Source organism: Telmatherina bonti, assembly GCF_933228915.1.
Source record: "Telmatherina bonti genome assembly, chromosome: 2".
NCBI classification, from domain to species: domain Eukaryota; kingdom Metazoa; phylum Chordata; class Actinopteri; order Atheriniformes; family Telmatherinidae; genus Telmatherina; species Telmatherina bonti.
This window is the reverse complement of record NC_136620.1, coordinates 28,947,650-28,974,163: the sequence shown is the minus strand read 5'-3', so window position 1 is coordinate 28,974,163 and position 26,514 is coordinate 28,947,650. Positions and strand designations below refer to the sequence as shown.

General features: G+C 38.7%; 1 protein-coding gene across 1 annotated transcript; it reads right to left on the bottom strand.

Annotated features, from left to right (window-relative positions):
* Positions 1 to 402: 402 nt before the first annotated feature.
* On the bottom strand, positions 403 to 18,553 carry dennd4a (DENN/MADD domain containing 4A; the record flags this gene model as incomplete). Its single annotated transcript, XM_079249014.1, has 29 exons — positions 403 to 2,067; positions 2,848 to 2,912; positions 3,006 to 3,168; positions 3,398 to 3,515; positions 3,847 to 4,246; positions 4,486 to 4,661; positions 4,757 to 4,848; positions 5,388 to 5,607; positions 5,714 to 6,486; positions 7,289 to 7,399; positions 7,817 to 7,939; positions 9,124 to 9,268; positions 9,356 to 9,484; positions 9,566 to 9,772; positions 10,123 to 10,255; positions 10,575 to 10,708; positions 11,927 to 11,947; positions 12,066 to 12,211; positions 12,801 to 13,019; positions 14,726 to 14,826; positions 15,176 to 15,351; positions 15,646 to 15,790; positions 15,892 to 15,950; positions 16,087 to 16,153; positions 16,279 to 16,517; positions 17,394 to 17,563; positions 17,649 to 17,718; positions 17,809 to 18,055; positions 18,243 to 18,553. The coding sequence occupies 29 exons, from the start codon at positions 18,551 to 18,553 to the stop codon at positions 1,931 to 1,933; spliced, it is 5,097 nt and encodes a 1,698-aa protein (XP_079105140.1). The 3' UTR covers positions 403 to 1,930.
* Positions 18,554 to 26,514: the final 7,961 nt, after the last annotated feature.

Sequence of the window (26,514 nt, the reverse complement as noted above, 5' to 3'; positions counted from 1 at the left end):
TATTACATGATATCTCCTCTTTTTACAAAAAAAACCAAAAAACGTCTATAGAATGAATGTAGATGTCTGGGAGTAGAAGTATGTGCACATCTGGAACACTGTAGATTTCTTAATGTGAATTTTGTATGATATGTAATAATCCAAATGCACCACCTGTTGTTTTATAACTGTTTTAGAGGTTCTGAGTTTGCTTAAAATGAGTTTTCTTAAATGTTAAGTTGCAAATAATCAGACATGAAAACCCATAGGATAAATGTGTTTACTCATAAATGAAAGAAAATTATAGATCCAGCCAGGGAAACTTGACTTCTTCTCTTTTTTTTAAATGTATAAATCATACAAATCTGTATCAGTGTTACAAATGATAAACAATACATCAGAAACATTGTTCAAATTGACAGTTAGTGTAAACAACACAGACATAAAGTCATGTTTTGATCAACAGTGGTTTTCAGACACTTGTTACAAAGTGGTCGAAATGCAAATTTACATGCTGTGAGATTGGTGTTTACTTCCAAGCACACAGCCTTAACTAATCCAGCATTTTATTATTACAAGTGATTGTGAAGTCCAGTAATCAGTACAATATAAATGCAATCTAGACAGATTTTATTAAACAACAATATCGAGACACAAAACTGTGACACTCGTTTTTAAGTGATAGTGAATTTGGGCAGGCTAGAGCTTTGACATTTTTTTTAATAACCACAGTGCAAAAAAACCTGCACTGATATTTGTTCAAAAAGGCAGCAATTTACAGTAAGTGGAAAAAAACTTCTCTTTCTCTCTCCCTCTCCGTATGTTACATGAAACAGTGCACAGTTGTCCAAATATCTAATACTGACAGATACACCATAAAGTGAAGACCAAAAACAAAAACTACAAAATACAAGAGCCAAATACTCTCTACATTTTTCGTGATGCATCACCATGTCAGTTAGTTCTTTATCGCATATAAATGTTGATTCAACAAAAGTAAACATTTTTTTTCCTACTATTTGTTTGATTGAACTGTTTTTAAGGGATAGTCTTGGAGGTTACACACGATTCCTAAATAATTGAATGTTAACTTCAAGGGGTATTGTTTGAAAATCTGTAAATAAATCACAAGCATTATTCCTATTTGGGCTATTTTGATACACTGTGGACAAAAGGGTAAACAAATAAACACTGTGCATATAAATATATATTTAGTGAGTGGTCCTTTCTTTGGTAAAGAAAGTGTAATGTTTTATTATCTGCATTGTAATCTACTTTAGTGTGTTCAAGTATGTGTGCATGGTCATGTCGGGTGCACAGTAGAACGTATGTTTAATAACTGTAGTTGGAGTATGAGACAGTAACTCCTGCAATCGCCAAATAAAATGTGACTGGGGTTGTAGCTGCTGGGCCAATGAATTATGTAACTACAGAGTAAAAAGCTCATTTTATCAAAGTGCTTTTTAAAAACAGAAACATCTAAAAGCAAGTAGATTTTATACACACACACACACACACACACACACACACACACACACACACACAAACGCACGCACACACATAGCAACAGTCTGAACAGATCACCTGGACCACTGAGGAAAGCCAACAATGTGATCATACATTTACTTTTACAAACTTATTCACTGCTTCAACAGAAATAAAGGCATAAAATATACTGTTTCATAACTGTACAAACATTTTACTTCAAGTGTACTGAAAATATGGTAGATTTTCTGAATATTTACAGGAGCAAGGCCCGTCCCTTCATACCTCTCAGCTCTGACAGTGCTAGAAACTCGTGGCAGTTGCTTTACAGTAAGTGAAATTCTCCTATTGTGCTTTACAAGAGCTTCATGCCCAAGTCAGATGAGCTGGTCCTGAGTCTGAAGAGCAGTCCCACATAAAAGCAGCAGTTATTGTGGTTTAAGGGAAAAATGAACAAGAATAAAGTTCACAAACTAGGCTCCCCAAAGGTCCTCCTGCACTCCATGACCCCTGCTCCGGGGGGCCGGTCACAGTTGTGAGTCATTTTAACCTGGTGGGGGGTGAGGCGGTCGTAGGCCAACCTGTACTCCCGGTCAAAAGCATCTGCAATGAGACACAAAATTAAATATGCAGTCAAATTTCAGTTTAAGTGTCTATTTAAACAAGATAATTCTACAACCATACAAATGGCTCTGATATTAGATCATCAGCAGTGAAAAAAGTAATCCAATATTTTACTTAAAAAAGAAATAAAATTAAAAGTAAATAGATATTTATTTGGTAGTGGAATTACTGCAATGTGATCCTACAGTTTGCTTAAGAGATGTTCAATTTTATGTCTGGAGGTATTTAGATGGTGAGCTATAGCTATTCTTTGATAGTTCGGTCTGCATCAATGGATCATTTTCAATGAGACAAAATCATAAACCAAAATAAAATGCTGAAACCTCATTGTGAAAGTAATCCTAAAAAAAAGTGGTTTCTGTCACAGCGCAGGAAAAAGTAGAGGGGGAATGTTGCTGTAAAAGTTCATAGGATCTGTACCTCATATCAAAAACTACAAAAATGGTTATTTCATTAACATGATTTCATTGGTTGTTGCCCTGTGGGTACAAAGAGAAGTCCAATAAGACAGCAACAAACACAAGTAGCTCCCTGTTATTCTGGTTTGGACAATCCGATTTTTCCTCAGTATTTGACTGAGCTCAAAAATAACTGTCATTAATTATTTGCAAAGACCCCAAAAATATGGGACCTGACCCTACTTTTATATGTATTTTTAGCTGAGCCTTTTTTGTTTAACTGTATGGACTAAAGTGGCCGATCATCAAGTTAAAAGGCCATAGAAAACAGACAAAGAGAAAGTCAGGTATTTAAACTTACTGATATTAATGTTGTTCTTCCCCAAAGCCACCAGAGTAAGGAACAATAAGTCTCTGTAGAGACTCCTTTTTTGAGAGACAGAAAAAAATAAGTTAGAATTTCCAAACCCATTAATCCTTCTTACATACAACACACACGCATAATTTTTTCTCTCTCACCTCTGTCTCTTAAAACCTAACTCAGGCCCCAACAGCTGGATGATCTGGCTCATTGGTTGATAGACGTCACTCTTTTTAATGCTCCTCACAAAGCCCTGCAGTAGCTCCACCGTGAAAAGCTGGCCTTCTTCACACAGCCCCGAGCGGATCAAGGAGTTAGCACCTGCAAAGACACAGAGATAAAAGTCACCCTGATCAAAGGTTCATTCTTCTCCATCACTCAAAATGAACTGAAAGCACTGATAAAAAAAAAAACAAAAAAAACGGCATCGCAAACAAGACCTAAACTGAATTATGTATGACGTTCTATAACGCCTTTAACACACATTTCTAAGGGTTATGTGAACTTTTATGACACAGCTTAAAACTTGGTAAATGCTGTATATACTCACAATGTGTGTTCCACAGGATGTAGCAGGGTTGAACTTTGTCTTGGTGCAACTTCAAGTTGTCCCACATAGTCCTCACAAGCACCTGCTTACTTTCCTCAGATGAAATTATCTGAGAGGTCTAGAAGAGATCAAAATGAAAGAAGATTAATCTCATATTGCATCAGATTTTACCAATGAAAGGTGCTTATTTATAGATGTGTTGTTTTCCAACATTATGTCTGTTTCCAGTGTTTCTTATCTAACAATAGGGAGCGGCAATGTTCCAGTTGAGTGAGATTAAAAAAAAAAAAAAGTTTTTCAGCTTAACTAAGTTCCCAAAAATGAAAGATATCTATTGATGTTGCATTGCATAGAATAAGAATAAGAATATGTATTTTGGAATATCAAACTATTCATTTAGAATAGAGATGATAAAATACTGCTTTCCTTGCAAACTCTGACACACATACCTGGTCGTTATAGTTGCAGTGTTGAGACGCAAGGATAAGAGCGGGCAAGTTACTCGGTAGCTCCAACCTTTTGAAGTACCAAACCAGGTTCCAGAAAACAATGGGGTGTTGGTCGACCACACTTGGGTTGGAGATGGCTTGGTCGCCCTCGTTCACCAGGAGACTCTCCAGCTCCTTCCATAGAACCAGGGGGCTCAGGTACGGCACTGTCACCTGATCAGTGGAAGATACTGCAGCTGAAGCAGGTGCAGTCATCCCAGTCCTTCCACTGTTCTCGAGGTTCTGCGAGGGACCTGCAGATGGCAATGTCTGCTGACAGTCTGCTGCAGACATTCTGGCCTCAGGACTGTGTAGTGCTGGTATGTCCTCCTCTTTAACAGGATTATTTCTCATAGAGGACCTGCTGAGAGACAGAGTAGATCAGTTTAAGCAGCCTGCAAGGATAAAAGATGTTTCGCTTTTGTTTCTCTGTATGAGTGCACAAGTGCTTGTTCAGAAAACAGCAGCTCAACTTGGTAAATAGGATCGAGCATTTAGAGATCAAAGATATTATACCTGTCATTACTACTGAACTCAGACAAAATGACAGATGGGGAAGGAAGATGCGGAAAAAGTCTGATCGTGATGGTAGTATTTTACCTGTTTCGTGGTCTCAGATCTTTGATATCTATATTGAGGAAAGGCAAGAAGGCGGTGCCACAGAAAGGACAAGTGCTGTTTAGATTAGAGTCATTCGCTGTCCAGCCTGCCATAATCTCCTCATCATACACCAGACAGTCACATGTCTTACAAAGTGAACAGCTGGACATCAGCACCTTTAACGGAATTTAGGGAGGAAAAAACAATTATTAAAGGCTGAGTCGTGATCAGATCTGTATCTGTAGAGAGTTTCTATCTAAAAGCATCTTACCTCTATGGTGTAATTAGGGGTTGGTTGGAAGCGACAGACATCAGGGGAGGAATCTGGAGTGTGAGGAGCTTTTGATGGAAGTGCCAAACCACCTGGATAAAGTGGGGGATTATACAATTAGACACACCAGACAAAGCCAAGATTAAAATTGCTGTGACACATGTACCTGTTTAGAATAAACAAAGACAAAACAGCAAAGAAATGGCAAACTCTTCATTCAAGTCTACAATCATTGAAAATTCTCTTTATGTGCGGTACGTTTGGTTTCACGTTTGTGTATGTGACTGTGTTCTTGTGAATCGTGCATGTGCACGTGTTGATGTTTAGTATAGGGCCGGTGGCTGGGTGCAGAAAAGCCTACATACTGAATCAGTCCTCATGCCTGCTGGCCTAGTTTCCCCCAGAACAACACTCAACTCTTTCCATTGCTGAGCCCTACTCTTACTTTAAATTTAGATTGTCAAGAAGTGTTTCTACTCATGCCAAAACAAAGGTACAGTTATGACAGGGAATAAGCTTTGTTCTTTTCCTCTAAAACAAACGCTGAGATATAAATGCCTGAACAGAAAACTACCAACTTTACAGCAATGCTATTACATGCACGGATGGATAAAAAGGAAATGCAACAAACCAGAAAAGGAGTTGTGTCTGAACACTCTGTTTGGGCTGCCGGGGCTGCCAAGGTTAGTATGGTAAGCCCCAACTGGGCTTCTCCTGAGCCGGGACACACTCCCATGCTGGGGAGAAGTAAATCCATCTGGGTCTAGACAGGAGTCATTATCGAGCAGCGAGGAGCATTCTGCCTCTGCTGAGGTCAGGGACGAAACGCTCATGCGGTCACAGTTTGCATCCTGTGGGTCAAAAGAAAGAAAAATTCAGCTACTTTACTGGAGCTTCTCTCAGAACCAGTTCCCAGCATTGTGATGTAAACATTTGTGAAAATATCACATATCTAACCTGAGTTAATGACGTCTGGGAGGACAAGCGTGAGTAGAGGCGGCTAGCCTTCTCGGCAACACCTTTCCCTGCTGATATTACGCTGCTCTTGAAGATGTCAAGAGTTGGGGTCAACAGTGAGTCCATGGAGAACGATGAGGTGGAAGGAGTAGGTGATGATGGGGAAACCAGAGAGGAAGGCCTGTCCCTGTCTTTGCTACACATACCAAGAGGAAGAGACGGCGATGGTTTTAGCCTCTCCTTGGATCTGGCAGGCAACGAGAGGTGAGTATTGGAACGGACCATGTTGGAGGACTGAGGAGAAGTGTGAGCAGATGAGGTGGAACATAACAATGGGCTCGAAGGGTTCTGTAGGTCCATACTGGGAGTGCGGCTGCTCAGAGGGTTGTTTCTGTTATTCATCTCGGTAAGATTTCTGCTGGTGGTAGGTGTGCTGCTGTTGTCCCGGTTACATTGTTTTGCTGCAGCCATCTGTGACAGAGGATCAAACCCCGTCTCGATGCCTGTCCTTCTCACAGTTCCGGCACTGCAGCTGGCACTCCTCTCCAGCAGAGGTTTCTGCTTATCAGTCTCTGTCTCCTCTTCCTCTACTCCATGCAGTCTGTCGGCAGCGGAATGATGATGCTGCTTGGCTGAGCTGAGAACAGGGACGGTGAGCCTCACAAATCCCTGCCCAGCTGACAAGTCTAAAGATTTGGGCCTCTCTGTCTTTGGCAAAACTCCACATGAAGGCGTGTCAGTAGATGGACTGGAAACCAGCCTGCTTCCACTGCCTGTGATGAAAAAAGATCACATCACAAAACATTCAGATCAAAGTCAAGTGCTGCTCATATGCATTTAAAATAGCATTATGACAAATTTACTCAATTTAACTAAATTTGTATCTTTTGAATTAGCAACCTCAGGCAGAAAGAGCAAAGCTGCTTGTTGGAACATCATTAAAATGATCATTTGTATAAGAAAAAACAAATGGTAAGCTGAAATACTATTGTTAATATTTGACCAGTCAGTCTGAATCTATTAGTAATGTATATTTGTAGAATTCTTAAATTACCTTTTTTTTTTTTTTTTTTAATCACAAATGACTGATACACTTATCAATTATTCAGTGTCACCAGTGTGAAGCTGTTCATGCTAACATGAAGCTATTTCAGTGGGAAGAGAGAAAGAAAACCTGCCGCATCCTCCAGGGACGAATGTGCATTTGAGAGTGAATATGTTTTGTTTTCTATGACAAAAAGTAATAACCCATTTAAACCTGTAATGAACTACCAGGCCAATTAGTGACATAATGAAGACCAGGAAAGAGATGGAAAAGGAACATGTTTTTCACAAGTAAATCCAAAACAAATCTTGAACAATCACTGGTTTATGTAACACGTCCATTACAAGAATCTTTTCCTGAAAACAACTAAATATAACAGCAGATAGATGGCCACAGCACACTTTACACCCACACTGTGATATCATTCCTCAGCTTTTACAGGCAGAACATTCGTTTTGCTCTAAGCTGACTCACTCTGCAGATATGGTCATGAAATGGAAAGCAGAAGTAAAACGCTATCCACAACTTACTGGACTGCTGTGGCCCTTTGTCTTCCACCGGTGGTGTGTTATCACTTTCTCTGCTGCACAACCTCTCCTCCTCTTTGGATAGGGAGTCATAACCTTGGTCAGACTGTCCACCTGAAAAACAAATAGATGCTTTACTCCTCTGAGTATTAAATCTGTACACATTTCTTTCTTATTTATTATTTTAACATTTCCCCCTCACGCTTTTTTCCTTTATTTAGAGTAAGAGTAGTGTATTAAAACTGTGCTTTTAGTCTCTATAGGTGCTTCAGAGACAGCTGATCAGAGAGTTTTTCTTCAAAAGGGTGCAGTGACATTGCTAAGATCTTACAGCTTGCAACATCACCGGAATAAAAAATGCAAGATAAGCAGGAAAGAAAAGAAGTCTTCAAAGTCAGAATTGTTTTTAAAAGGTCAAACTACAGAAAAAGATAGAAACATGTTCTTTTGCAGCAATTATTATTCGCTAATAAAGTACTTAAGTACACTGAGATGAGAACAGCCAGAAGAAATAGTGCTCTATCGCCCCACCTGTGCTAAATCCATCATCACTGGAGTCCATTTTAGTGAAGTCTGTGTCGATGGATGTGCGTTCGGCAGAGTCATTAGCGCTGTCCAAACTGCCATGACTAACTGTGTCGAGATCACTGCCGTCTAGAGGGAGATAAGAGAAGAAAGAGTGGATGAGAAGCTGAAAAAATGACAGAATACCAGCAGCCCTCCTCACATGAGGCCAACATATAAACACTTTATGAACTGTGTTGTAAAAGTTATCAACCACTGCAAAGATACAGAGATGTTCTGAATGCCATCCCGCTCTCAGCGTGATTGAATGACGGCAAACATTTAAAGATTTATGATTTATTTTGAACTCAAGCCACAGCAAAATGAGAAATAAGTTACTTTGCTGCATTCCACAAACTGTGAATTTAGATAAGATTATTCACTGAAATAACTTACAAAACATGCTTCATATGCGTACTTCTGGACTTTTCACTTTGCTAAATGGATCAATTCAAAATGAACACTACCACACATAGTTTATGGTGTAAAGCACAGTGTTTTCATTGGATCAGCCTCACCCCGGGTCACTATACTAAGTAGAGACTCTGGTTTGTTGTCAGACATTGGAAAAGTGTTAACCTGTGCTGCTGGGGGGGGGGGGGGGGCCTTCTTCACTTTGTTAAATTATCCTTACATAACTGTGTCATTAAAGAAATGCGAACTGAGAATAATAAAGTAGACTTTGGATAAATGTTAAAAATTACTCAGATCAAACTCATTTACATGAATCCAACAACAAGTAATAGAAACTAATTAGAATATATCAACATTATATTTACTAAATCTGTCCATATTTTATTCTACTACTGAACCTCTAACACCAAATATATAGAGGTTAGTATGAATCAGTTTTATGTGTTTTTAAGGTTTCATCTATATTTAATAACTCCAGAGGTGTAAAAAACATTTCTGTTATTGTGAAATAATTGGATAAGTTTGTGTAGAAATGTACAATTTCCTTCATTATGGTGCATATTGTATACCAGTAGCACCAGATATAACTTTCTGTGCATTTCTAAAGAAAATATATGTGTAATGACTTCAGGAAGCTCAGTTTGAACTGCGTGTTCTTCATAAAAATGTATTTTTCCTCAAGGAAACAGTAAAATCTATTGACCCTTATTGCTTATTTTAACATTTGCAGTGAAATGAAATACAGCCATATGGCGTTTGGCTTTACATTTTCTTTGGATTATGGGCTTTTCAAGTAACAGATTTAGTTACAAAAAATACCAACTCAGCTTCATTGAGATGGTATGTTTATGTCTTCTCACCTGAAAGCTGGGGGTCTCTGTGTGGAGTCCGTTGTTTTATGCCAGCTTGCTTGAACTGGAGCACACCTAAGATTACGTTCCTCAGCTTTCCCCACAAAAAATAGCCTCCTCTGGTGGTGGAAGGCCACGTGCTCTCCAACACTGCCTGAAGGTCACAATACAACACAGTTTAAATGTAAATGAGCCACATTAAATGAATTTGTTCGGTTTTGTGTGCACCATCAACACGCACCTTGTTGTAGTACCCATAAGTAATAGCATTGGGATGAACTCCAGCCTTCTTCATCTCAAACAACACCCTGACTGCTAAAACAGGCTGGCTGTACTGGCCACATAACTGCAGCAGCACACGGTAACACACCTTAAACGGAAACAAACAAGGTGAAAAACATGGAAGCATTTTTGAACTGCGCTGCAGTTTTCTCACTTGTTGGTTTCCTACCTCTTCTGGAGCATGCAGCTTCTTGTCTTGCATCTTCCTCAGTATATCATAAGCTGTGCGCAAAGCCCGCACCTTGGAGTGGCAGCTGCCAACAAATCCCGGCAGGCAGATAAACCACAGACCATAACAGTGGCGCAGCAGACACTTGGACCACATCTGTGGCATAGATGAGTATGTTTTGGCCATCTTCTGAGCTGATTTGATCTCCTGCAATTAGAAAGCACACATGAGGAGGTAATTCATGTTTCCAGCCAGATTAGCATTTTGTTTTCTGATCCTTTCATGTTCAATACAACAGCAAAGAAATAAGATTAAACTGCAAACAGGCTACAAAAGAATCAAACCGAATAATAAATCTGACATGTATTCCTGTTAGTCATCTATGTTTTGTTTGATCAGAAAACAAGTTATGGGGAAAAAAAAGCTTGATACTCAAGGAAAATATTGGTTGGATTGTAAATGGCTATAGCATCATTTGTTATTTTTAGGGTTTCAGGCAAACATCATGCTAATTACAGCTTATTAACTAAAGCATTTTTTCTGTGTATACAGCTGACCTGTTTAGAGCGTCTAAAGATGGCCGTTGGGCTGGCTGGGCTGCTGTGACGTGAGGCTATGGCTGCCGATGACAGATTTTGTACCTCTAGTGGCTCGAGGAGCTCAGCACTGAGCGCAGGGAACCCAGAGTAGCTGCAAACAGACATAATAATATAATATAATATTAACTGTAATAGATATCGATCCCACAATAATACTAGAAAAGCAAGTAACATGTGCCATGATTTTGTTCTGAAGCTTGAGCATTAATATGCAAATCTGAAAGTGTTCCAGCTAAAAATAATCATACTTCCCAGCAGCAGTGACACAAAGTATTCAACAACAGAACAAATTTATGCCGAGCCTTTCCCTTGGGAACAGCATTAGTTTTCACCCAGTGGTACAAAGCAGAGAGAAAAAAAACCCATTTGTATTGGCATTGTTATTTAAAGATCGATGTGCAGACTGATACCTATAGCAGAGTGGATGCTCTTCTCCTTGAGGCAACGGAGGCAGCTCTGGAGGGTTGATATAGACCGTGTGCTCACTGCGATGGGATTCATCCAGCTCAATAAGTCTGGTATCCTCCGGCCGGTCGCTGTCCATCTGATTTGCAACACAAGCACATATTTGTCATTGTTATTCATTTTTTGACCTAACATTGTGATGAATATAAAACTACAGATGTACAGGCTGACTTGAGGCTCACTGATACAACTGTATGAGAACTCAGATCTAATTGAATGTGAGGGTCAGTCAAAGCAGACAGCTGTCACTAATGAACTCATGGCTACATCTAAAATATGGCATTTACCCCAACTTCATTCATCTAAAGGGCACTGCCATAACACAGGCTTGGTCCAACAAATCCTCCAAGGCTAAATGGGACTAGGCTGCAGTGACTTGGACAAAACTGATGCCGTGCTGCTCTAGAGACATGAAACCATTTGACTGCGCTGCTTTGGCAGCAGTCCTAGACGCTAAAGTGTCACATTAGTTTTAGTTCCTATTTGATTGATCTGCTGTTTAGAGAGAAGTGTAGAAAACGTCTCTCCCAGCCTTTCACAGAAGAACAGCACCAACATAGGTAAGTGAGATCATAAAATCCCACAAAGCTGATGTGCAGTGACGTAGTTTATATGAATTGATTTTAGTTTATCTCACACACAAGTTTCACAAAACATTCATATTATGGCAGTAGCTGCATAGATCCCTGGTGGTACTGAATTACAGGGTTTGTTCCACTCAGTTGAGTGGATGATTCAGGCAACTGACTGACCTATTTGCCCTCACTTCAATTCTGTTCAGAGCTTCTCCACTTGTTGTCCTTCCTCTTGCACCCAAGAGCTCTTTCTAAATCACGCACATGTTGTCAACGCCAGCACCAATAGTACTGAATGAATCAATGCTTCCTCTTCTTAATAATAACTGCAGTGGCCATTAACACGAGAACTGTTTTTGCAGGATGTAAATGTGACTTCCTGATTGCACAAGTTTGCAAGCGGAGATAGATTTTTTTCTGCTTTGGATAGGAGTTGGAGGAGGAGGGGGAGGGGAGTTTTGTCTTTTGAATGTGTGCAATAAAGCATGTTGACAGGCTTTGGTCATAAATACTGTAACATCTGCAAATAATTTGTTCATGAGTGCAATATGGCCATATCTCTGAGGATTCAACAATAAAAACAAATAACTAAAAAAAAAAAAGTTAAGGAAATAGAAAAACATGGAATGACAGTAAATAGCAAGCAAGTCATGAGAAGCTTCACTGGAATTAGTGGCATTGATACAGAAGTAAGAAGTGTTACTAAGGTCTTAGTGGCCTACCTTGCTTCCAGTGGTGAATAACTACGAGGAAGGAGCCATAATAAAATCAAAGGGCAGAAAGAGCAAAAAGCAGAAAATGAGAAAACAAAAACACAAGACAAGAAAAAAAAAAAATAAAAAAGCACAAAACAAACCTTACCTTTTCAACACACTCATCAAAGAAAGCCAGGCTAGCATCTTTATCACTGACAAACGAACACTCCTCTATGAAACGGCTGAACATTTGAGTCTTGGTCATGAGGGTGTAAAATCTCTGATGGGAGCGGTCTCTGCTCTTCAGAAAACCTATGGAAAATAAATAAACAATGTCGACAAACTTGAAAAGTGGGAAATACTGGGATATCTGTGCCAAATATATGACTGCAAATAGCCGACCTTTATGTCACATTCTGTTATAAAATATCTCCAGGGTTAAGATGCACACTTAGTTATCATTACAGGAAATAAACACTGTGGTATGAAACAAGTTGTTCTCTGCTGCTCTGTTTGCATAAGAGCACACAGATGTGCAGGGACATTGAGCTATTAATCATGCTGCTTCTCTGAAAATGTCATCAGAGCCTAATTTCCACTGAGGCTTAAGTTAAATCACTGCCAGTGATTTAGGGCAAATTTTGAAGCAAGCAGCAACACTCAGACCTCAACCCCCTAACCTACACTAAATTACAGGGGCAGGGAAACAACAATTTGCTAACAACCTTCATGATTACAAAAACTAAGAATACTCCCCTCATAAAATTTGGTCTGACCTTTAACATACAATTGTACATAATCGCTGTCTGACTAAACCTGTTACAGAAAAAAAAACTGTTTTCATTTAACTTTCAGGGATTTATTTCTTGCATCTGAACTAAAGGGTGGGGCTGAAACTTACCTTGGTGGTCGAAAAGTGAGCTGGCATCAGTAGTTTTCTCAGACGGAGCTTGGGTAATGGGCTGCAGATAGGAGCGGTAGCCTCGTAAGATGGCTGCCATGAACCGAAGGAAGGCTTCCTGGATCTCTAACTCCAGAGTGTGAAGGCTTTTTCCACCATAAAGTTCACTGTCAGTCATTGTGTGGTCCATCTGAACATCATCACGGTTCAAATGACCCCCTGAGAGCAAAAGAGATGATGATTCAGAATCTGTAAGCATTAGACAACTAGATAGAAAGAATTGCTATCTGCATAAAAGCTTCATATTTTGCCTCCTATATGGAAGCAACATCTTAACAGGAATGTGATGAGTAAGAGGGCAAATTTTCCACCTGGGTTACAATATGTTCTGAAAACTACATTTTACTCGGGTTAGTGTATCGATACTCCGGAGTTGATACTTTGATATCAGCTGCTCAAAATATTGGATATCGATACTTTTTTTTTTATATACTCAAAAAAGTATAGAATCCCATTCTTTACTTTTTTGAGTATCAAGATACCACTCTTCTGATACAAAACATGCCTTTTTTTTTTTTTTACCTTTGAGAGTTTTAGGCAATAAAACTGCACGTGAAGCCCAGACACAGTATATTTCTTCTGTGTCACATGATTATGGTAACCTGTCAGATGTCATGATGTCACGATGCTACTGCTATGGTAAGTGATGGTGTTTTGATTTTCTTTTTATAATTTACTGATCTAATGCAAGTTATTGCACATTATGATTTATTATATCACTTTTACATAATATACATATTTTTTTATTTTCCATAATATTATATCAATATGTAGTGTACTGCGATGGACTGGCGAGCTGTCCAGGTTGTACCCCGCCTTTCGCCCAAAGACTGCTGGGATAGGCTCCAGCTTCCCCTTGACCCTTAATCAGACTAAGCGGTTTGGATAATGAGTGAATGAATATGTAGTGTAATTACTTCAAAATTTTGAAATTATTGATTTAATCCTATTTTGTTTAATTTCTTCATTAGTTTAATTTTTATTGTTTTCAAAGCGTTTCTTTAAAGTGTCAATGCTCTTGAGTTTTAGTTATATTTCATATTACCCTTGCAATAAATTGATTGTACAGTGAGCACTTAATGTATGCTGTACATCATGATTTTCATGAAAGAAAGGGTACATTAAACTCATGGTATCATATAGACAGAAAGAATTTTGGTATCACCCATCCCAACATATAACTTCTCAGATATTCATGCATCAGCAAACCTGCAATGACATGTGGATACTATACAAAACAGCCTAAACATTTCCATCTCTGGATATTAAACTTTACCTTGTGATACCATTTTTGGATATGTAGAGAGATGTAACTATGTGGACTGTAATGTAAATTTAATTTTATTGTTGACGGGTTGACCCACAGGAGAAACATCTGAATGGAGACAAAAACTGTTCTTAGAAAAAAATGGATCAATCACTACACTCAACAAACATCAATAACAGCATAAAAACTAGGTTTATAAATGAGCACAACAGCAGGGCAAATGTTTCTTGCTTCCTTTTTTTCCACTGTTAAATATAAAGTTTGTGCTATTTTTTATTTAGGGCTGTTACAAAATAATGTGTCCATATTGAGGCAAATAAATTAACAAAGAGGGTTAAAAAGAAGATCAAACTTGGCCCTTCATGTAAAGTTTTGCAATACTCCATGCCTGTCCAGAGTTCCTGTAAAGAAGTGACTAATGGCAAATTTGCACGATGCTCTGAAATGCAATAAGAGCACAAATGGCTTTATGTAACAGTGAGTTCATGCAGTCTCCCTGTAAAGTCAACGGTGTAGGCTGACTCAACAGATTCATGTAGGCGACTTAAATTATGCATGAAAGCATTTAGAAAATGACAAAGCATCAGACTGGACTCACCCTCTGCGAGCTGCTGATAGAGCTTATTCAGAGTATTCAAAAGATTTTTGCAGGCTCTCCTGGGCAAGATTTTCCACGTTAAAGCCTTCTTGTCGTCTTTTCTGAAAGAACACCATATGGTTTTCATTGCAAAGGTGGACAGTTGAGAAACATTGTAAAAAGATATAACAGACACACCAACATCAGCACTGACAACTTAATCTCTTTACAAAACTGTTTGAGTTGATATGGGAGCCAAGTGTGCTATGTACAGTAAGAACATTTCACATTCCAGCTCTTATGATTGCATAAGAGAAGCTCTCAGTGAGAAACACTGATAACCTTGGGGAATAGCTTTCAGTCATGACCAATATGAACTTAAACCATAAAGATTTTTTTTTTTTTTGCTGGGTGTAATAAGGTTGGAGGTAGACATTTATTACAGACCCCTTTCGGTCAGAGATTACTTACTGGGAGATGGTGTTGGTGTCTAGATCCACACAGCTGATATCAGCTGGAGGCACATAAAGGTCAAAGTATCTGGAGTCCAGTCCCACAATGAAAGGACATGGTGCACTGAGCACATCAGCCAGAGCCAACGGGCACAGAGGGATGTAAGGACATGGCCAGTGGAAAGGAAAAATCATCTGAAAGAGAAGCGATATATCCAGCAACACGGTGAATAAATATCATTAGTACACACTGCTGGGTTTATAAGGCAGGATTCTGTAGTTTGTAGTTTTTTTTCTTTCTGATACTGACTCCTATCTTTTCATTATTCTCATATCTTTTCTCATACATGAAGATTTTACATGCAAATGTTTGTTTTCAGAGGACATTTTCTGCTAATTATAATATACAGTTTTCTCTAGTGGGATTCTATGTACATAAATTGACTGTTTTTGCAGGAATATTGTGAGAATGTGGAAAGAAAAACTTACAGACACGAGGGCCTCTGTAACACTGGTGAGCACAGCTGGACGCAAGGAATGAACCAGGATCTTGTGTTCGGTGACAGCCAGTACAAGCAGAGTGGCCGCATTTTTGGGGCCCAGATTTAGCAGTAATGTAGAGAGACTCCCACCACTGCCACACAAAAGCACATAAATAACCCAGATTATTAGAAAATCTACAAGGAGACTGTGTTGTCATGTTATAATAGTGCAATGCAATCTATGACTGTCTACCTAAGAGGCAGCGGGGAGGACACAGGTTGGCTCAGGATCAGGCTGTCATGTGGAGACAGCTGTAAAAGACAAACAAAAAGGCATTAAAAGGCTTGTGCTTCAATGGATAGATAAATAAATATTTGGTTTTAGTGTGCCAAACAAAGTATATAAGACACCCAGAACTGAAATGGTTTCTTTCATTTTCAAGCTGACCTGCACAAGGATACGTGGTCTCTGAGTGGACGGAAACGGCACATTTTGCATGAAGTGAGAGATGTGCCTGTGAGGGAATGAAAACAAAAAAACTGTTAGTAAAAAAAAAAAAATGTTAAGTAAAGCTATAAGAGCCAAAATGTTGATTACAAAACTAAAAATAAAGCAAGAAAAATCTGCAAACTTGCTAACTTTTCAATAGGTAGTGCATGTGGTCCAGAGATTGAATATCTGTAGAGGAAAGTGAGAAAGCTCCTGAAGGACTGGAAGAAGGGCCAATGAGAAAGTAAGCAGATGCTCTTGTTGCTGTAAACATTTCTGGTCCCATCAGGTCCAAAATCAGAACTTGGCAGGCCAAGCTGCGAGCGCTGACGCTCCGACAGGTTCTCCTCAGAGTAAGGCTCATAGAACTGGATAGCTGCTCCATACACCTGCACACAAATAGCAGCTGGGTGATCAGCATGAACAATACTATGACAACAAGGATGCTTATTGCAATGAAAATATTACAAAGACAAACCCCATATTAGCCTAATGTCCTTTGAGTACACTAAGGTCTGTTGTTTTGACTCCTTCATATGGTCATTTCCTATATAATGAATTAGTCAAACCCTGCTTCGTCCTTTGAAGGTCATTATCCTAAGTAAATGAACAAATCAGTCTGGGCATGAAGTGCTGAGAGACTAGCCTGCAAACAAGAGTTTGCAAGGAAAAAGGACTGAGCACTCGGGCATTTAAACTTGCACACCAGCCCCGAGCCCAAGTGGTGCATAAGCTATCTATTATTCAGAGGATGAGCTACACACAAAAAAGAAAAAAAGAAAAGCATCTTTTATGCTGCATTGCTAACAGCCTTTTAGGATTCTAAACACAGCTTCTAGACCATTTTTATTCCAGTCAGAGTTGAAGAAACTGATTAAGGTTGTTTCTTATTCTTAGAAATACTACTGCAGCTCATCAACAAGGTAATCCATTAGGGATCTTAATGCACTGTGAGGGGCAAGGGTGTGTGTGTGTGTGTGTGTGTGTGTGTGTGTGTGTGTGTGTGTGGGGGGGGGGGGGGGGGGGGGTAGACTGAATGAAACAAGGCAATTAAAGCAGAATTCATTTATTAAAAAGCCAAAAAAAACTGATGTGAACTTTGGTGAACTCTAACTATTGATGATGTAAATGAAACTTAGACTGCGAGGAAATGAGTCCTTTTTTCTTAACAATAACATTAAGTAATTCTAAGTGTCTTCTGTGTGCACATAAGTCTTAAAGTGATATATGGCTTTTGATAATGCAGATATAAGTAAGTATTTTACCTTTTCTCCAGAGGCTCCAGTCAGTACAAATGTAGAAAAAACAGGCAAGGAATGTTTGGTGTGTGCCGGCCAGCATTCAATCATGGCCCCCATGGGAAGACAAAACATAGGCACCGACTCAGGCAGTGGGAAGGACTCATAGTCCTCTTCGGGGTACCTACACAATAGACCTGGACACAACACAGTCAAACAGAGTTTACATAAGGACTGAAACATTTAAAACAAAGCAGATGATGCAGATTTTGCACTCTTTACCTGCTTTGTATGCAACTGCATTTGCTTTAGCCACAGACTTCTTATAACAAAGATAAACTGAGGATCCCCACTGTGAAATGGCGAAAGAAAAACCAACACAGAGTAGTTAAAACCAGCATTTTGTATGCACACACTGAATATATGTGGATATTTTTCCCACCATGCTGCTGTTGAGGTTCTTGTCCACCTTGCAGAAGGTATGAGGGGGTGTCTCCCCCTTGCCAGGAATGATGACACAGACATCAGTGACAGCCAGCGAAGTGTGAGGCTGGCTCTTTGGGGCCCGACGGTAGGTGATGTAGATGCGTTGGGAGGATGAGCTGCTGATGTTGGCAGGGCGACCTGACGGTGTGGTCTGGACAATGTGGCATCCAGGCTTCAGCTTCTCCTTCCACTCATACAGGACCCTGCGATACAAGGCAGTGTTGCACTTTTTATACGAGGTTTGTGGAACTGGAGTGTTTTGATTAAAATGAATGGAAAAGATGTCAAGCTAAAGGATATGTTTAAGAGCAGATTACTGTGGCCTAAGGCAGCAAAGTGATTAGTGGTGCTGGGTGCGTAAAGGGTCAGTGAGCGGGGATTATTTCTTACCCAAGATCTGTCAGTGGAGGCTTATCTCTGCCTCTCTTAAAGCACAAGAAGATCTGTGGGCCCCTGAGGCTGGCTCCATTTAGCTCAGCAGAGAGACCAGAGGGGGTGCTTTCCACACAGGTGAATCCTGGGGGCACCTCTTCACCAAGGGACCGGATCACCACAGCGACATCAGTGATGGGAGCTTTAGGTGTAACAGACCTGGGACCAGCATCATCAAAGTGTAGGTCCTCTTCCAGAGGCTTGGTTGAGTCGGTGAGGCCAGCAACCACAAAGTAGTCGGCTACGCGAGGCCCTTTATCCTCCATCATTTCCCATTCCCACACTGTGGGCTGGAGAGAAGGGAAAGAGCAGGGAGGGGGCTTCCATTAATCATTATATTAACACTGCAGAATGTATTCCAGCTTAAAAACAAGGTTTTTGTCTGTATGATATAATCATGCTAAGCCGGGTAAAACAATGTCACATTAAAATTCCCTGCATGAGTACGACAGTAATGATTGTCTGATGCTCAGACTGTTACATGAAGCATCATTACAATAAAGCAAAGAAATCATCTACACCACCTACAGTACATATATACATCATAGCAAAGAAATAGCAAGATGTAATGAGAGCATCTGGAAGCATTTAACATACATTCCTGTCTGCCAAAACACAATATTTCAGCAAGACCAATGACCTTCCTACAGTATATGCCATGACTGATTATGTAAAGTAAAACACATGCGTCTGGAAAAGAAAGAAAGAGAGAAAGAACATGTGGAGAGAACCAGAACAGTAAACAAGCATAAATGAAGTGTGGGTTCTCTGCTGTGTAGAAAACAGCTTTTACTGAGCTTGTAGGGAGGTAATGATCAGACAGCATTTATTCTGGGCTCAGAATTGCAGAGATAAATGAAAAGAATAGTAGAAGCACTTGTGAATCAGCTTGTTATGGTTTTATCACAAGGCATAGAGCCTTGAAAGCCCCCTGAACGTTGGGCCAGCTTATAGTGCTTCAGCTGAAGAGCCTGCTGCTTTATCTCTTTTAGAGGTTCTTCCACACTCACAAACAAACAGCTGCTTATTATTTCCACCACTGTGATATGTGTGAGTTAGCAGAAAGCCTTTCCCCTCCTCTGTGCTGGACATGTTGATGTTGAACAATGAAAACTTTAGCATTGTTCCAGGACTTTGGCACCATTAGTTTTACAGCTGATGTATCTGTGTGGTGTTCTTCCCAGCAGCTGTACGGTGGGGCAGATAGCCAGTCACCACTTACTGGCTTAACACATAATCAACCAATGCAAGGTCATGCATTTCAGCCAAAAGAGGAGATGTATGACTGGCTGGTCAGAAATGGCTAGACTGTCATACATCCAGCAACAGTTTAGATTTAGGCATCTGGGTAATCACTACTTGAAATAATTAACGCCGTTCTAAACGGTTTAGAAACATTATTTAGTTCAATGTCTATCTTGTTTCATAAACCTGTTTACTGCATTTGGAAAAAAAGGGTTTTATAATTTATGACTCATCAACATGAAGCTGCTCGTGGCCTTGCAGGCTTTTAACTGACATTTGCTCATGTCCAGATTTCCATTAGTAGCTGATGGCTCTTTGGTTTGAGTTATTTGAGGGCTACATTGTTGAGCCCTATGGGGATACTTGATGATTCAGCAGGAGTGTTTGCAGCTTTTTATTTCCTGACTTCCTTCACTGCTGGGTCATGACTAAAAAACAAACACAAACTAAAAGGTCGAAAATGTCACAGATAGCGACTCCTTCATATAATGTTGATACCAAACTTGTCCCATTTTTCTCTGTTGTTTTTTTACTTCTCACTGAAGGAAACTAAGAAATTCATTTTCTATTCTCTCAAAAAAAAAAATCTACACAAAATATACCAACCCCACTTGTAAGAAATCAATGCAACAAATAAATTTTTCTTTACTATTCAACACTGAGCATGAACCAAATGAATGCTTCGGCGACTAGGTGCCATTCAGGTATAAAGGTAATATAAGGTAAATAGCTATTCTAGGCTTCCTGTAATAGCTATTTTCTCTCTTCTTCGTAAAATTTTCTTGGATTATCTTTATGAAGAAAAACTTAGTTAGCTTTACATTAAATACCAGAATTGTGATATTTGGTGTCAAACACAATAAAGAAATTACTTTGCCAGAGGAATGTCTCATAAATGATTTGGATTCCAGACACTCCTTGTGACTGTGCTCCGGAAAAGCACTTGCGAATGGCTGTGATGTTTGGAACAGGAGGCATGCTCGCTTGATAAAAAGATGTGACATGATCTGCATGGGTGCAAGAATACTTCAGAAAAGCCTGACACAAAACACATTCCATACATTTGTGTCACAAGTCAAATACAGAAATATAATACAAGAAAAACTAAACAAAAAAATCAAACAAAAAGTTATATTTTCTAAAAGTCAGCCTATTTTGGACCCCAGCTCGGTGAAGATGAGCCAAAGCAAAGATACAAGCTGTTGTGTTATTTGTTTGTTTTGTTTTTTAGCAAGATGCTGTGTCCTGGACTAAATGTTACACCTTTTTTCAGAGAAAGTCTTACTTCTTTCAACAAGGCAAGGAACAGATTCCAGCAGCTTCTGGGAAGTAAAATTGTTGCTCTTAGAAGACTTTTGCTGCATTATGAAACAAGCATGAAGAAGAGCTGAAATCTAATATCACATCAGAACAGAAAAATCTTTACACTTATTCTGTTCATTTGCTGTGTTCACAAACACCTACAAGTATTGATGAAAGAAGTGATGCAACACAGCGTTAAGTATATCTCTGCCTCAGTTTCTCTAAATATACTGCTTCCATTAAGTTTTCAGTTTACAAAATATCTTCTCTTTAATATTTGATTTGTAGCCTTTTACATAATTTTTTTTTACATTTAAATGTAAACCTCAGATAACTTGGCTATTGACAAAAACATTTTTATTTACATTTTGCACGACTTTTAAGAATAGACTTGCATAATTTCAGACAATATGGTAAGTTTGCTTTAAAATCACTGATTTTACATCATCGATGTCAAAACTCAAAAGCAAGCTCAATTTATGTATAATGGAAAAGGCCTTGTAATCTGTCTTAACAGTCTATTTCATATAATGATCTAAAATTCTTCTGTCCAGCTAATACGCCTCTTCTTCAGTGTGACATAACACCTCAGCCAGTCTATGAAATACCGGCTCTGAGTTACTTCATAAATCTGTCATTATGCTGCCCTGCAGATATGCATCTGATAGCAGGGCACATGTGCCATATAATACTTGAAAGGTTCTACATTAAATATAGGCATAATCTCCATTTCCAACTACAACAGCATTCATTGCCCCCCCCCAGCAGGAAGCACAAATCTAAATTTAAATCAAATCCTCTCCATAGCAACAACATGAAAAGTGAGCAGTGAAGTGAAGATTTAATCATTCTCCCTTCTGTAAGAACATTCTGCCTACATTTAGCTAAAATAATAACCTTTAACTATCACAGTTTATCACTATCTCCTAATCATCGCAGACAGTTACGTTTTTCCAGGTTGTTGTTGTCTGGAAAACATTTTCTCAGCATTTGATACTGATAGATCAGTAACAGCTGCTGTAGCTCCTTCTGCTGAGGTGCCATGTTCTTCCTTTCTGCACTGTGTTTAATAAGTTTTAATGTTTATTACAACAATCTGAAAGATCCTTTTTCTAAATTTTTTTGACACCTTCTTTGTGACAACCCTCCGTTAGCTCAAGACTGGAAGTGAGTGACTCATGGGCTCCTCAGGAACTGCAATCTCCTCATTCACCACACTTTTCTTCATAATAACACTACATATAAGGACATGGCGGATTTCCTTTTCTCGCCAGCCAGCTAACTACTTCTCCATTCACATCCACTATTGTGTTCATGAGTCATCTGGAACTGTCAGCTTAGCAGTCATTTGTTAATCACTTGTGCCAGAATGTCCCAATCATTTGATTAGTGGGACTTTCTTCTCAAAGAGGCTCAAATTTAACATTTAACCTCTAGTCACTGAGAACATCAGAGTGCCCTCCTTTCCTAGTGACAACTTTACACAACCTGTCATTTTTTAAGTTGGGGCGTAGTTACAAAAGAAATTGTGGATATTTAAGTCACATTTTTGTTTAGCTCTTTCCATTTAATTGGAATCTTTTTTACATCTGTTTGTTGTCTTGTATAGAAAGAAAGAATAATGTTTGTGGCTCGATGCACCAAAGGGAGAAAACATTTCAACAACACTGGCAGCTGTTCGAATGTTTATTTTACTAGCTGCCAGTGGAGGCTGTGTTTTTGAGATGGAACTGCCAAAGTGTTTGCAGATGAAACTAAGATAAACAATGCTACAAGTATACAATTTAAGAGCAAGAATGTTGTATTTCTAAACACTGATCACATTGAAATATGAGACTTTAAACATATCACCAGGAACATTTCCTATTTTCTTATAAAACTTTAAATTAACCAGAAAGGAAAAGGAAGAAAAAAAAAGATTTACTGGGTTTGGGATGTGAAACAAGATTTATGACTTTGACTCGTGTTTTTGTAATTGTGACAGTCAGAGTGTGTGCAGGGATTAGAGGGCTGTGTTAACAGCAGGAGGGCAGGGAGGATGGGCAGCCTGATCTGAGAGGGAACCACCACAACATTTTTTTCACTCAGCATCTGTTCCCCCTTAGCAAAGAAGGCGACCCTCACCCTCACCAGCCATTTGCATTCCTGATGTTTGACATGGGGGACCCCGCCTGCTCGATGAGGCGACCACACACACCCAAGATAAACAGAGCAGAACGATGAAGGTGAACATACTCCAAGGTGGTGCTGGCTGGAAGTAAAAAAAAAAAAAACGATCAAGAGCACTGCAGGATAAGCCTGCAAAGGCTAGCATCACGTGCACGGGCAATATTCCGTTTAAAGGTGTAGGAAGCTTGCAAATGGGAGGCAAAATCATCTGACAAAATATCGACCACAACAACAGGGGATTTCTCCTTTGACCACATCCGAAGAAGCCATCTTATGGAGCATCAGCGCGGGACGCAATAAAATAAGCGTCCATAGGTCTCCATGTAACCAATAGGCGCACAGCAGATCACACACAGAGGCAGCGATGCTCGTTATAAAGCCTTAAATTACTCATTCCATAAAAACATCTGCATGTCAACAATCACACCAGTTAAACTTGTCTGTGCGCTGTATTATATTTTAAATAATTAAATCATAGCCGTATGCAAAGGATCACGTTAAGCGCATCACAGACAGCAAACATTATACCTGAGATCGCGAATCCAAAATACTGTAAAAATGACTAAAGGGGGCATCTAAATTCATTATGAGGGTGGGGGCTTTGTTTGTTCTTATTGAAAGAAAATGAAAAATTTACTCACATCACGACAATGGAGAGATGATCTGTCGAATATGAGTGGACGTCCAAATAAAACAGGTTTCTGTTGAGAGAATGGATATTTATTCCTTGGTTTGCTTCTTATGGTCTTTATTTATTTTTTCTCTTACGTAGTAGCAGTAAAAAAATAATAAAGAAATCACTGTAGATGAGACGGACTTGTATAGTCGGTGTTATCCTGGGCAGCGTTTTATCCAGACCTGCGATGCCCACGTGACTGATTACAAACCTTACCTACGTCATTGATGACACCGCTGGCAGCTGTGACAGAGAACCACGTCTGAAACGGTGAAGAAATATTTCTACACTATTACGTGCGTGAAGCAGACATAAATAATAATAATAATAATAATAATAATAATAATAATAATAATAATAATAATAATAATAATAATAATAATAAATTAGTTATATGTGTCTTACATAAAGTAATACTTAATCATATGATAAAAATTTGCAAGTGGTCAGTGATCTAAAGAGATCATTGCTACGTATTGTGCTGTGTCAAAAAAATAAATAAAATAAATAAATATATATATATATATATATATATATATATATATAGTCTCTCTTTGGAAAAATAAATTATAAGGAATAGCTACACTCAACATACAACACCGTACACACAGTCTAGTTGGTTTTAATAAAATAATGGAACTGGGCAACTCCCTATCAATCATGCCTTTAGTATTAAATTTGTTGTGACACAGTCAAGATATTTTTGCCAGAGTATTTCCACCCAGTCGGCCTTCTGTCAGCTAAATCCTCAGATAAACCTAGTCTAAGTGGTGATTTAGTGCTCAAATGGAAAAAATGAATTAGTCTTTACTAATTATTCAAAGGCTGACCTTGTTCAGTAAAATGCCCTCTACTGCCCTCATGTGGTAGTTAGTATGACCTACAGTTTAGGTGATCTCCATTTTCATATTATCTTGCTGTGTCATCTTCTGATGTTGCAGCAATGATACATAAATAATGACAACAATAATCCACAGATATCCATATTGTATTGATGCTGCAGTTTTGTAGTGTAAAAGTCACAACAGTCACATCAGAACACCGATTAAAGATTTCACAGAAATCTAAAACACCGGCATAGATTAGTAAATATGTGAAAATATCTGTAGCAAATTGAATGTTGCCTTTGTTACAATAGCGGTTCATGTAGAAAAACTGTTGTTGAATAGAAAAAAATCCGAACTGATGAAATAACGACTTGAATGCATAAAATGAATGCTTAGAAGGAGTATTCATGAATTGAATTCAGTTCTAAGATTAAATCAAACATAAACAGATCTGCCTTCACCTGACCTGAGGCTACGTGTTGCATAGACTTTACTTGATATTAAAGGCATTCACAGCCAAGAAATCTGAAAAAGTTCAACATGCAAGTTCAAAAAGTGAATGAAAGTTTTAATTATTTCACACATCTAAACTATTCTTAGATGTGTGGAGGATCTCCTGTGTTTTTATAAAGACACGTTTAGACTGTTTAGATTAACAGCATTTCATACATTCAAAGGAATTTCAAATTTGAGTTATTGTGTTGTCCTCAATGCATAAAATCTGCACAACTTTTAATTGATCTTGATTTTACTTACCTTAATTAAATCTAATCTTTATTATTTTATGGTGATCTTTGCTATTTTTGCTGTCTTTTCTTTACGACGTCTGTAACACTTCTGATGTTTTTATGTAAGGCACTTGCCTTTCCTTGCCTTAACTTAATAAAGGCTGAGCAAAGTCATGTGGATTTAATTTGTAATACTCAATTGTTAAAAATCACATTTGCTTTTGCACTCAGTTTTAACAAAGGTTTCATTTCAAAGGATTCAGCATGACAGAAAATGTGAAAAATTAGTTAAATTTATCCACATTTGTTTGGATTTTTAAAGAGCTTATTCATCCAGTACCAACTGGAACTGCCTAAAAGTTTGTGAGTTAAAATAGATTCAGACTCACCCTGATGAGTGTGAATATTTAATATCCATCTGCATCAGCTAACAGCAGTCATGTTTAATATAATTTCTGCTCATCTATTACTCATCATGGCTCAGTAAATTATTTTGTTATTTAATATAAATTTGTTGCAGCGAAAGAGCACATTTGATGAGTAAGAACATTTGGCAAGCAGTTATAATCTTTTGTTCAGACTTCCTTCTCTTTAAAACATAAGAAAATGAAGTTTTAAAGCTTCTACAGAAACATTCGTGCTCAGCGCTGACAATGCATGATCTGGTTTGATCTCAGTAGGGAGCTCAGAATGATTTCAGGAGCCACAGATCAAAAAGAGAACTGCAGGTGCTACCCTTTCTACAAGCACAATGAGAATCTGAAGATGACAATAACTTCAATGCAGAAGCTGTCAAAAGCTGGAGAAAAAGAGCATCCATGGCAGCAAGCTTATACCAGTGATGTGTGCCCAAAAAGATTTTTTACCATCAGAAAGAGGAAAACAAATTAGGGTGAACAAGTCTAACAAACATAAGTTGTTACTTGATCAAGATATTAAATAAAAATGCACAAAAAGCACGGAAGTTTGTTTTCCACACACACTGACAACTCACACTTCGATTTGAGCCATAATAATAAAAAAATTTTTCAAAAAAATCAACAGATGTTAGACTGGTTTAAAGAAAAAAATCTTATTACGTGAACTGCTCAGCTGGCCAAGGAGAAAATATGGGTGCAACCTATAGAGATATTGTTTTTGTTTCTATAAGCTCATGCTTCTATAAGTTCACTTTACACTAAGCTGGAAATTCTGTCCTTTCAAGATTGCTGTCTGTGCATCATGACACTTAGTGTCTTGAAACATGTAAACACATTCTGTTCCTTTTCTGAGATCCGTTCATG